Raw genomic sequence first — 12,680 nt, forward strand, 5'->3', positions numbered from 1 at the left:
ACAGTTTGGCAGAATTCCCCTCTGAAACCCCAAATCTGCTGTCATTTTAAAAAACAAATCACCCAGTTTCAGATATAGCTTAGCCATTTTAACCATTTACAGGGTAATCCTATACGTGTATACTGAGCAGGCAGCCCCATTGAGTTCAGTGGGTCTTGAGACAGTCTTACTGGCAGTGGCGGAGTAAGGCTCCGCGGTACCCGGGGCGGCAAAGGAAACGCCCCGGGGGCGGGGCGTCGTGACATCACATTGTGACGTCATGACGCTCCGCCCCCAGGGCGTTTCCGGGGGTGCCGGCGCCGCTTCTGCAGCCCTCTTTTAAGCCGAAGAGCTCGCTTTTAAGCTCTCCGGCTCAAAAGGAGGCTGTGGAAGCGGCGATCCGATGACAGAGTGCGCCTGCGCGCGCAGGCGCACTCCGTCGTCGGGCCGTGCGCTGCTGCTCCCAGGGTGACGGAGGGAGCGGCAGCGCGTGGGAATGGTGGGAGGGGCTGCCTCCTGCCACCCCCACGTGCCGCCGTTCGCTCCGTTGCCCCAGGAGCAGCAGCACCGCACACACCGTGCACTGCTGCTCCCGGGGGGACGGAGCCAGCGGCAGCGCGTGGGGCTGACAAGCGCCGGCCCCTCCTGCCACTCCCCACGCTGCCGGTCACCCCGGGAGCAGCAGCGCTGCACGGACGGGGTGCTCCCTCGGCCGTGCGCTGTTGCTCCTGGGGTGACGGAGGGAGCGGCAGCGCTTGGGAATGGCGGGAGGGGCTGCCGCTTGTCACCCCCATGCGCCGCCGCTCGCCCCGGGAGCAACAGCGCACGGCCGAGGGACCACCCCGTCCGTGCAGCGCTGCTGCTCCCGGGGTGACCGGCGTTGCCTGGGGAGTGGCGGGAGGGGCGCCGCTTGTCGCCCCCACCCGCCGCTTGTCGCCCCCACCCGCCGCTTGTCGCCCCCACCCGCCGCTTGTGGCCCCTGTCGCCCGGGGGCGTACCGCCCCCAGCGCCCCCCCCTAGCGACGCCCCTGCCTACTGGGGTGCTACTTCTTTATAAACATGCTTAGGATCAGACTGAAAACTCACCCCACAAAGAACACTCAGGATTTTTCTAGGCCGAAATGTCAATATTAATACTGTGATCAGATTCAGAGGTAGCAATCACAGTTCAATAAACCATGGCTGCTGAGTCCAAGAATGAGCATCAGACCCATGCAATACTGCATCCACCTTTACCTTTGTTTGCACACAAGAATAGAAAACTTTCAGGAGTTTGAAAAGCCATAAATTTCCATTATATCCATACTAGAAAACTGTGGTTTAATTTAATCAGGATGTTAAATCCACCGAGTTGGAAGAGTGGATGCTCTAGAGGGTGGGAAATGGAAAATATGTATGTTTCCCTTTTCTTACTCGTAGAACATCCCTGGATAGTGCAGGGAGAGGATTTTGTTGACCTCATGACACGCACATTCCTCAATCCCCTCCCCTCCTGAATACTTACTAAGGCCTTTTATATTGCAGCCCCCACAATGTGGAATTTTCTGTCTGCTATCCCGGGAAATGTATCTGCCACTCCTTCACATCCTATTTTTCACTTGTAATTGGAAATTGTAATCCTTAGGTAACCCTTTGATATATGTAACGCTGATTGAATTTTGTTTTTGTTATGATTCTAGTTGCTTGGTTGTTTTATTCCCTCTTTTAACAATTATTGATTGTTACTTGTTTCATTGTTTTGTTTTAATTTCTGATGTTAGCTACCCTGGATACTTTATGGATAGAAATGTAAGATAGGGATCCTTTCATAGACAATTCCACCCCCACCCCACCCCGCTATGAGATGGAAAAATGAAGAGAACAATTCATTCCATATTAAGCTTCTTTAAAATTCCATTGTGTTCTCTGGAAGTGATTAACCAGAATCTCACTCCTTCCTTTTGAAATCATTGGGATTTAGGCAGCAAATCTAACTACTTTACTTGGGAATAAGCCCCATTAAATTCAACAGGAAATACTCCTTCCATGGGCCCATGCAAACAGGTACAGCCTGACCTAATGTAAGAATTCATGGTGAAAAGGCCAGTTGCACCTCAGAGGGGAGGGCATTCCACAGCCTGGGGGCTACCATGGAAAAGGCCTTCTCACACACTGACCCCTCGTGAACTTCACATGGCAGTGGAACTGCCAACAAATCTCAGCGCCCAAGCTAGTCTACATGGGAGGAGGTGTTGCTTCAGATATTCTGGGCCCAAGTCACTTAGGGCTTTATATGTCAAAATAAGCATCTTCAATTGGACTCAGAAGCGTAATGGCAACCAGCACAGGTCCTAAAGAAGCTACTCAGGCAATAATGTTTTCCAGCACCCTGGCTGCTGCATTCTGAACCAATTGCAGCTTCTGGGCCACCTTCAAGGGCAGCCCCATATAGAGTGCATTACAATGGTTGACTGGAGGTCGCCAGAGCATGGATCACTTCAAATCAAGCTATTTCGTGTCATCCTTGGCAGGGAGCAGCAGCGGGGGCTTCATTTTGGGAAATGCACCAAACCCCTAACCACCTTAATTCCACCTTGAGGGTACAAACCAAACTTGACGACAACATTTCAGAACAAATAAGTGCAGTAGATGAATTATCGTGTGTATAGACCCCTTTGTCCTCCTCACCTGTTCCAGAAAGATGGATTTTTACTAACATTACAAAGGTGGATGCATGAATTTCAACACATACACAAAAACTGGCTTTTATCCACTTGCAGAAACTAATACTTTAGTGTTCCAAATTTTGGAAGGATGATCTGGCCCCTTTCCCTGCCTGCTGCAAGTCTGTCATAAAGGGAGAAGACTGCAAACATCATCTATTTACATATGTTCCTGTGATGGGTGACCGCATGTCAGACACAAAGTAATATCTTTTCATTTGTCTGACAGCTGTGACAATGTGAAGGAAGGAGATTTAAAAACAAAAATCCTGAGGGAGGCGTGCTGAAGAAGTATTTTATTCCTCACACTTTAAAATGACATAAAATACAATCCAACCAGGCATTGGAATTAAGCACAATTATAATATCAGCAAGGAATCCTTTCATTTTTGAAGGGAGGGGAATAACTCATCACTTTTTTTCTGAAGCCATTTGAGTCACACACACAACAATCTGAGAGAAGAGACGTTTGAGACAAAACAAGATCATTCATCATCGCTGGAGGGGAAGAAGAATTTTACAGCCAGCCTTAAAATTAATCCCAAATGAGGGAGTCTCCTTCCAACACGAACTGAAAATTGGCAGGTCACTTGTTCTGCAAAGGAACGGTTTCTGCCTGCACGTTTCGGAGGGCACTAGGACCCTGCGCGGGAGCAGCAGGACGAAGGCAAAGAAGACAATAATTTGTTCCATTGTAATGAGAACTGTGAGTGTTGGCAAGGGACACTTTTTCACAGGGCCTGCCTTCTTCCACTAACGATTTTCAGTGCCTCCTGTTAGCCAACCCGGACAATTTGTTCAGTTATTGCAACGGTCAACATATTTGATCTTGCGGGGGGGGGGGGCTCTCCATCAACAGTTTAAGAGAGGGGGGGGAATATGAAAGCAAAGCCCAACTCATCATCAGCCTATGCAGGAGCAGGAGGGGTTTGGGAGTCAGCTGTATGCAGGAAATCTCTCACATCCTGAGTTTCCGTGCTCTCTCGCTCGCTCTGTAACTGTATATTAATGGGGCTGTTCTCCAGCCCCAGCTGATGAAAGTTTCTCAGTCTAGGCTAAGATGTTCATGCGTCGCCATGCAGAGCGGCTACGCTCCCTTCCTCCTCCTCCTCCTCAGCCCCCTGCCCAGCTCTTGCTCCTGCTGCTGCTCAGCCTCTTAATAGCACCACCATCCGGAGCTCAAGGTAAGTTGGAAATGCTTATATACGTAACATGCATGCATGCACCGCACATAAATAACTTCCTTGTCGCCAAAGCGGCCCTCCCCAAGTTCTGTCAAATGTCGACGTTTTGCATTTCTTTTGTCCTGCAAGGAAGCCGCCCTTTCGGCATATTTTCCTCTGCTGTATCTCCTAGGCGCCTCTTCTTCTCCCCTCTTTATATTTTGCCCCCGAGTTGGTCACACTGACTGAACAATCCTCTCCCTACCGCCCCCGTTCTCCTTTTGTGTGACTGATGTACAGAGAAGGGAGCAAAGTAGAGGCGAGGAGCCGGCAGTTCTCTTTCTCTGTCTCTCCGGGCGCGTCTGTTGGCGGCTCCTTCCAGCAGTCGGAGAGCCGAGCTGGGCGGGAGGCTTTTTGGCGGCCGGGGGGGGGGGGGAGGGACACGCTCGCCTGGCTCGAAGGACGGAATTCCCGCCAGCCGGCGCCCGAACGCGTCCCGCGAGCGCGAGCGCGCCCTTGCAGAGGCGGCGTTTCCCTCGGCGCAAAAGCGCGGGCTTTGCTGCTCCGTTTCGAAAATGGGCACAAGAGGCACTGCTGCCTTTCGCGCCGGTGTTGCCGTCAGTCACTTCACGCCAAAGGGTTTCCGAAAGGCCATTTCTCTCCCCCCCCCACCTCCCCAGGACTCCCAGCCGCCTTCAGCAGCTGTGTGGAAATTATAAATGTAACAGGTGAAACTCCCTGTCCACCGCCGCCACCACTGCAGTCCTGCATGCCTCGTGGCCACCTGTTGAATGCCAGCCAGCCAGCCTGCCTGAGTGCTGTGAAAGGCAGAAGACGCTGAAGTCTGGGCGGGGCTGGGCGGGGCGTGGGGGGGAGGAGGAGAGAGAGAGAGAAGATCTTCACTTTCAAAGGTTGATTTTAAGACGAATCACAGGTGAATCCTAGGAACGGTGAAATGTCCCAGGAAGGGTCCTCAGGCAGGATTACCTCCAGCTAAAACTTTGAAAGGTAATTCCCAATTCCGTGGGGATTCACTTTTCAGGTAAGGGCATAGGAAGTGTGTGTGTGCAGCCCTAGTTGTACATGCAGTTGCAGAAGTTGCTTATTGTTGTAAATTAAGTTGTGTGCGAATATGGATTTCGGTACATAAATAACAGCCCTCCCTGTTCCCCCCCCCCCAAATAAGCCTTTTGTTCTTCCCCACCAATAAATGTCTGTTTGTTTTCTTATTTGATACCAATAAGTCACTGAAAAGCAACAACAGGGCTGTTTTTTAATTGGCATGAAACTTTTACACTACAGTTCTATGCACACTTTCATGAGAGTGACATCGTTCTGAGTAAATGTGTAGAATTTTACTTTTATTCATGTTACTAGAAAATAAGCGTGTTGACTTGTATGCATGGTTGGGTGCCCCAAGAATAGAGGCAAATAGAATTGAATCTAGTATTACAAAGTACACAGCCTTGTTCTCACATAACACTAAGCCACCCTTCCCCAACCAGGTGTCCCCCAGGTGCCAATTTAGACTGCAACTCCCACCATCCTTCACCACTGGCCATGGTGGCCAGGACTGATGAGACTTGTAGCCTAAAACAGTGTTTTTCAACCACTGTTCCACGGCACACTAGTGTGCCGCGAGATGTTGCCTGGTGTGCCGTGGGAAAAATACTTTCTTTGTGTTTATTTGATTCCTATTCAAGAGAATTACTTTATATATAGTCAATATAGGCACAGAGTTAAATTTTTTAACATTTTCTAATGGTGGTGTGCCTCGTGATTTTTTTCATGAAACAAGTGTGCCTTTGCCCAAAAAAGGTTGAAAAACACTGGCCTAAAACATCTGGAGGGCAGTGGATTGGAGAAAACTGCGCTAAACCATGGTTTGTTGGGCCCAAGGGGTAGATAACATTTTTTGGCTTGGTGATCACATTGAGGGGTTGCTATCTGTCCAAGGATTAAATACCAAACTAAGCACATTTAACACATGCAGTATGTGTACAAATGGACATACACTCAGTGGCGGGGTGAGGGAGATGCAGTTTATGCACACACATGTACATGCATTCAGATTGCGGGGGTGGGGAGCAGACAAGATGAGCCTGCACACATGCACATTCACACAGAACAGACGGAGCAGGACAGACTCAGGAGCAGATAGAGCCACACAGAAAGCAGCGTTTTCATTCTCCAGGGCAGTGCTAGAGTAGGAAAGCCTCCTGTTCTAACAGTTCCTTAGGGAGGGAGAAACAGAGCCACCTCTTACCTTTGAAAAGGTCCTTCTTCCTATGGTATGGCACAATTGTCAGAAGGTCTTTGACAGGAAGCAGGAAGAAACATTTCTTCCTGTTTCATCAGCCTTCCAGAGATGTTCTAACAAGGGCACTCACCTTTTAAGAATGGTGCAACAGAGAAAGAAGCTAAAAAGAGGTGACACCCCCATTCCCACACCAGCAGTGACCACAACAGTGGAGGCACAATGATGCCACCTGCTGGCTATTTTTTTGGGGGGGGGAACGTAACCAAATTATTTGGTGGTTGGCTGGGCATCATGGATCACCTAAAATCAGTTGGGGTGGGCAGTGGACTTGGGCCATGGGTGCACAATATGAGCAATGTTTTATTGTTGACTTATGAACCATGGCTTGCTTTAATGATGGTTTGGTGTCATGTCTGAACCCAGCAGCTATGCTTAACCATGGTTTGTTCGATCACACCACACCAGGTGCTCAGCCTGCTATGGAAGCAACTGAGGAAAAAACAAGTTTGGGTGAACAATACATGGCTTGTTCATTTGCTTGTTGTACTATAGCTTAGTGTTGCATGTGAATGCAACCAGTGTTTGGAACCTTCCCCTTGGAATGTTTTCTCAGTATAATAGAGCTGCAGAGCTCTAATTCAGATTAATCAATGTACAGTAGTCTTATACATGTCAGAAGTAGCCCCCACTGAGTTCATTTACATTTTTCAGGGAGGCATGTACAGTATTGCAGTGTGCTAAAATTGGGCTTTTACATGGAACAGAACCTTCACCACCACCCATAGGTGCCAACTGAAATAAGGCAAGCCCCAACGGTGGTGTGTTTTTGGCATTTGTTAAAATAACCTTGTTTGCCAAGCAGTTGCTGGTCAGTGATACTTAGCTTTTAGTTTTCCTGGCTACTGTGGAGGTTGCTGTAGTCTTTTCTAAGTGATGATTTTAGTTTTGTAATTGTGAACCAGCTTTCATTTAAAAAAAAAAATGAAATGCAGCATAGGGGTGTTTAAATAAATAAATAACGGGATAATGATATGAGTTGATGAAGGCCATCTGTGACCCACCGTGCTGATAGATGCAAAACTTAAAGCGACATTCTCTCTCTCTTGTCAAGCACACATGCTTGTGGGATTTGACTCACAGTGTACCTCTGTACTGAATTATGCTGCTTCTAGGCTAAATACTTGGCACGCAGGATCCATAATATAATCGGCATGGTATTTGTGTTAGTTTAAGGAGAAAAATTATACACCTGAGATATTAAAGCATAAAATGGGTTACTGTGAATGTAGGGTAGGCACTTCACAAAGCAATTTTATGAGTGCTTAACTGCCCAAGTGTTTATGTAATGAATTTAAATAGCTCTGAGAGAGTGTTTAAGAACTTAGATGAATAGCAAAAAAAACAAAACCCAAAAAACCCTATACTGCTTTTTGTAGGCAACTTATTCAGACTCTCTTATATTGCATATCAGGTCTGTTTGTTTCTTTGGACTGCCCCAGCCCCACTCCCAATATTATATGTACTTTAAAGTCAAAGCCAGTTTTGGATAATCTGTTAGGGTACTTGTCTCAGCTGCAATTATACAATAATTACTGTACAAATAATGTATTGAACTAAAACACAGAACATATAGAATTGCAGACAGATACTGATCTTGCCAGTTTGTCCCAGAACCAGATGGACCCAACAACAACTACAAATAAAAAAACTGAGATAAACCCAAGCTTCTGTATTTGAAACGTTCCTCACTATTGAGGATGAGTTCTGCCTTAATTTTACTGAAATGACCTTCTGTAGTCATTGAGTGAGCCATGTTATAAAAATTTGTTTCATTCAATTTTATATTATGAAGTCCATTACATATGCTTTACCTATCTACATTCCACGCAACATGATTTGTTTAGTATGAAGTATCATATAATTATAGAATTGTAGAGTTGGAAGGGACCCTGGGGATCATCTAGTCCAACCCTCTACAATGCAGGAATCCTGCTCACAGCCTTGCCTGAATGATTGAAGTTTGCGCTTAGTCACAGGCAAGCACATGGCCTAATTCATTGTTCATTCGCATCAATGTGTATTGCAACAGACCTTCAAAATAGGAGATTTATGCGTTATTTAAAAGTATGCAAAAAAGCAAAATTAGCCTTAGAGGCCAGCAACAAAAAATCCAACCAAAACATCACAAAATAATTTGCAAGCTTTCAAATTCTCTATAATTCTTCACCAGCTAGATAAATAAACAGAATGGGGAAGGAAGGAGAGGGAAGAAGAAGAAAGTTTGCTGACTTGTGTCAAAGCTATGGGGTATGTATCTGGTCACTATTATAATGTGAGAGGAGGCAGCAGACATCCAGACAAAGCTCTTTTAAGTGCTCTTCAGATATTAGGTTGCACCAAGGACTGCCAGGAAGAAGAAACATAGTAATGGCTGCCTCACCATCTCTAAAACCACAAAAACTAGATCTGACCCAGGGACTAGATCCGCCCCTTCGTACCTATCAAAGAACCCTTGTGCTTTTCCTGGTTTCCTGTGTGAATAGTTGCAGACTTCACAACTTGAAGTACAGTATTGGCAAACTCCCCCGCCCCCGCCCCTGCCTATGGATTGTTTACCATCTAGCCCAGTGATGGCCACACTTGGCCCTCCAGCTGTTTTGGGACTATAGTTCCCATCATCCCTGACCACTGGTCCTGTTAGCTAGGGATGATGGGAGTTGTAGTCCAAAAACAGCTGGAGGGCCAAGTTTGGCCATCACTGATCTAGCCCAATGGAGATTTAGGGAGAACTTGGAAGGTTGCGCACCATTTTGTAATATTTTAAATCTTTGTTTTTAAACAAAATATTTAAAATATGTGCACTGCGTTTTTTTAAAAAAAATCCATTAAGACTTTAGCTATCTTCTTCAATGCTTCAAAAGCATGGTGCTATTAAAATGACTTCATTTCAGTGTCATTTCTGGCCCAGAACTTGAGTAAGAATGAGGACGACTTGAATTTACTGTTTGTGTATCTGAAAATAAAGTACAATGAAACCATAGACTGGATAAACACATTTTTTCTTCTCCAAAATATATGATCTAATATGGCAACAAGTAGAATACTCCATGGCCTGTTAATTGTGCTGGCTGATAGCATACAGCAAGACATACAGATCTGAATGTGGAACTTGGCAGAAATGCCTCTTGCATCTGTTGCCAGCAGTTACACAAAAGATTCTAATCAGGCACATATTTGAAACTTTTCTGGTAGTGTCCTCAATTTGTTGTGGTGTATGTGTTTTTATATTTGTGTCCCTTTCAAAATATGAGCTGATTGAATGTAGCAAATTACCCTGCTTATGGCTGCTTATCTGTGAAAGATTAAATTACAATGTGAATGTCACGCCATCTGAATGGTGAAACACAAAAATATTGAATGAGTAATCCTCCAGCTCTTTGTCTTTACACTGCACTAAGTGAAATGAACATGCAAGCAGGCAGGAGCTGGAAGTATTTGAGTTGTTCTGTTTATTACTAGCCGCAGATGCAAGGACTAATCCCTATGTATTAGTTCTCAAGGTGCTTTTTGGTAGAAACTGGGAAAAAATATAAGCAGGAACACTGTTTTATCTTTGTAAAACTGATCAAAATGAGATGTTGGTCACATAGTTACAAAATTTTCAGTGTTATTGTGTCTATGACTTTTCACGCCATTCTTTGTTCTCATAGTTGTGAATTAAGCCCTTTGTACCTATATGGTGGGGAAGCAGCATGTTTATTAAATTTATTGGCTGCTTTTTTACCAAGATAACTCAAATCAGCTTACTATACAGTGTTAGAAAATCAGATATATAAGCTAGGCGCCAAATGGCTCCTTAAACCAGGGTTACCATCGCCAAAATGGAATGGACATTATTTCCAGTAATAGATGCATTTTTGCACACATTGCTTGGCTGGACAACTGCATTGCAAAATTTGGAGAAATGAAAGTTTTGAAGGATGTCTGTGTTTTGTTTCACATATAGTTTCAGAAAGTATGAGTTAGGTAGGTTCACCTTCACGTGTGAATGGAACTGAATTTCTTTCCCATTTCTAATCATCAGCTGCTTACCTGGCCACTTCATCTTATAGTAAAAAGCCCCTCTAATTTATCTGTATTTTGCCATTACATTTTACCATTTTCCTTCTCAGGGCTCACTGACACTTCCTATTGTCCTACTGCTTTCCCCTGGTGGGGAAACTGTTCTTAGCACTCAGCTGGAGCAAACAGCAACACAGGTTTTCTCCGGATTTATGTTTTCTCCTATTTAGCACTAAGGAGTGGGTTTTCCATGTGAGCAAGGGAGAAACGGCTCAGACCCATGCCAATAAAGTGTGGGTCAAGCCAATATACAAGAAATGAAAGGTTTCTAGAGATGCTATATTGACATATAAACCAGGTATTTTTAAAGATACATTCAGCTTTGAAATATTTGACTTAAATAAGTTCTGCTCTTTCACCCTGCACCAAACATATGCTTGAATGACTGATGGAGTCATATGGCTCCCAGAATGAAGCACTTTATTGTGTACAGAACTGCAGGCTTCCAAAGGTTATACCACAGAAGCTGAAATATTAAGAAGAACCAACTGTTAAGGAAGCATGTGCTACAATGGGTACTATTATATTCATGAAAGACTGTTTAATCCCTTCTCAATATAGCAGTGTATTCAGCTAGCCAAGTAGTAAAATTAGCAGTCTTGAGATTATAAAATCATAGAATCATAAATTTGTAGAGTTGGAAGGAACCTCAAGGGTAATGTAGTCCAACCCCCAGCAATGCTGGAATCTCAGATAAAGCACCCATGACAGATGGCCATCCAACCTCTGTTTAGAAACCTCCAAGGAAGGAGAGTCCACCACCTTCTGACAGAGTCCATTCCACTGTCAAACAGCTCTTACCATCAAGGTAATTCTTGATGTTTAGTTGGCATCTTCTTTCTTGTAACTTGAAGCCATAGGTTTAGGTCCTACACTTCACAGCAGGAGAAAACAAGATTGCTCCATCTTCCATGTGACAGCTGTTTAGATATCTGAAGATGGCTATCTTCTTTTATCCTCTCAATCTCCTCTTATCCAGGCTAAACATACCCAACTCCCACAACCATTCCTTATAAGGCTTCGTTTCTAGACCTTTGATCATATTGGTTGCCCCCCTCTGCACACATTCAAGCTTGTCAATATATTTCTTAGTGACAGCCAGAACTGGACATAGTACTCCATGTGTGGTCTGACCAAGGCAGAGCAGAGTGGAACTATTGCTTCCCTTGATCAGGGCACTATTCTTCTGTTGATGTAGCCTAGACTAGCATTAGCCTTTTTTTGCTGCTGCATCACACTGTTGCTTCATGTTTAGTTTGTGGTCAATGAAGACCTCTAGATCCTTTTCACATGTACTACAGGCAAGTCAGGTGTCCCCCATCTTATAATTGTGCAGCTGGTTCTTCCTGCCTAAGTGTACAACCTTACATTTGTCACTATTGAATTTCATTTTGTTAGTTTTGGTCCAGATCTCCAATTTGTTAAGGTCATCTTAAATTCAGATGGTCTCTTCTGTGTCATTAGCTACATCTCCCAGGACAGAACTTTTTGGGGCTCCATTTGTCACTTTTTCCCAGGATGATAAGGATCCATTAGTGAGCACTATTTGGGTTTGGTCAGTGAACCAGCTAAAAATCCACCTAAAAGCTACCTCATCCAGCCCTCATTCTACCCGTTTCTCCACAATAATAGCATGGGGGACTTTGTCAGAAGCATTACTGAAATCAAGATACACCATGTCCACAGCTTTCCCCTGATCCGCCAAGCTTGCAACTCTATCAAAAAAAAAAAGAAAAAAAGAAATGAGATTCCTCTGGCATGACTTGTTTTTGAGAAACCCATACTGGGTCTTAGTAACTGCAGCATCCTAAGTGCTCACAGAACAACCATTTAATTGTCTGTTCTAGGTCCTTTCCTGGTGTTGATATCAAGCTGATTAGTCAGTAGTTACCTGGGTCTTCTTTTATCCTCCTTTTAAAGATGGGGATAACATTTGCCCACCTCCAGTCTACAGAGACTGGAGATTACACCTGCAACCTCCTTTAGTACCCTTGGGAGAAGCTCATCAGGCCCTGGAGATCTGAATTCATATTGAAGGCACATTTTGTCTTGCAGGTATTTTTATCAGTACATTGTAGCTCAGAAGGAAGTGATTCACTGAAAAGGAAGTGATGACACTGAATATTTCTTTGAACTGAAATGTAGCAAAGTTTCTTTTAGGTGCTTAGCTAAAGGGGCAGTAATACTTGAAAATCATCCTTTTCATGCGAGTAGTTATGTCTTATGAATCTAACCAATGCAAAAGATCAAATGGACATGCAACAAACCTCCATGTACATTAGTTTGAAGTTGGCAGCCCTGTCAACTTAGAGAGAGGATACATTTTGATTAGAAGCAGAAGGCACTGAATTAATTTCAGAAAAGCATGGAGTCATCTAGCTGCTGTTTTGTCCTCAGGCTCATCAAAGGCCTTAGCTGATCTTTAATGTTCTAAAAAAATGTTACAAGACTATT

The 12,680-nt window shown here is 44.6% G+C and overlaps 1 protein-coding gene across 4 annotated transcripts in view; it reads left to right on the plus strand.

Annotated features, from left to right (window-relative positions):
* The first annotated feature begins 3,101 nt into the window (after positions 1-3,101).
* Positions 3,102-12,680, plus strand: part of ADAM12 (ADAM metallopeptidase domain 12) — a 185,546-nt gene continuing 175,967 nt past the window's right edge. For 3 of the 4 annotated variants that reach the window (XM_033149427.1, XM_033149429.1, XM_033149430.1), the window contains exon 1: positions 3,542-3,865. In XM_033149427.1, coding sequence (XP_033005318.1) covers positions 3,742-3,865 — 124 coding nt within the window. In that variant the 5' untranslated portion in view covers positions 3,542-3,741. Of the gene's footprint in view, positions 3,388-3,541; positions 3,866-12,680 lie in introns of those variants that run through there. The other variant, XM_033149428.1, reaches the window with a different exon arrangement.

The sequence above is a fragment of the Lacerta agilis genome, chromosome 5, assembly GCF_009819535.1.
Source record: "Lacerta agilis isolate rLacAgi1 chromosome 5, rLacAgi1.pri, whole genome shotgun sequence".
NCBI classification, from domain to species: domain Eukaryota; kingdom Metazoa; phylum Chordata; class Lepidosauria; order Squamata; family Lacertidae; genus Lacerta; species Lacerta agilis.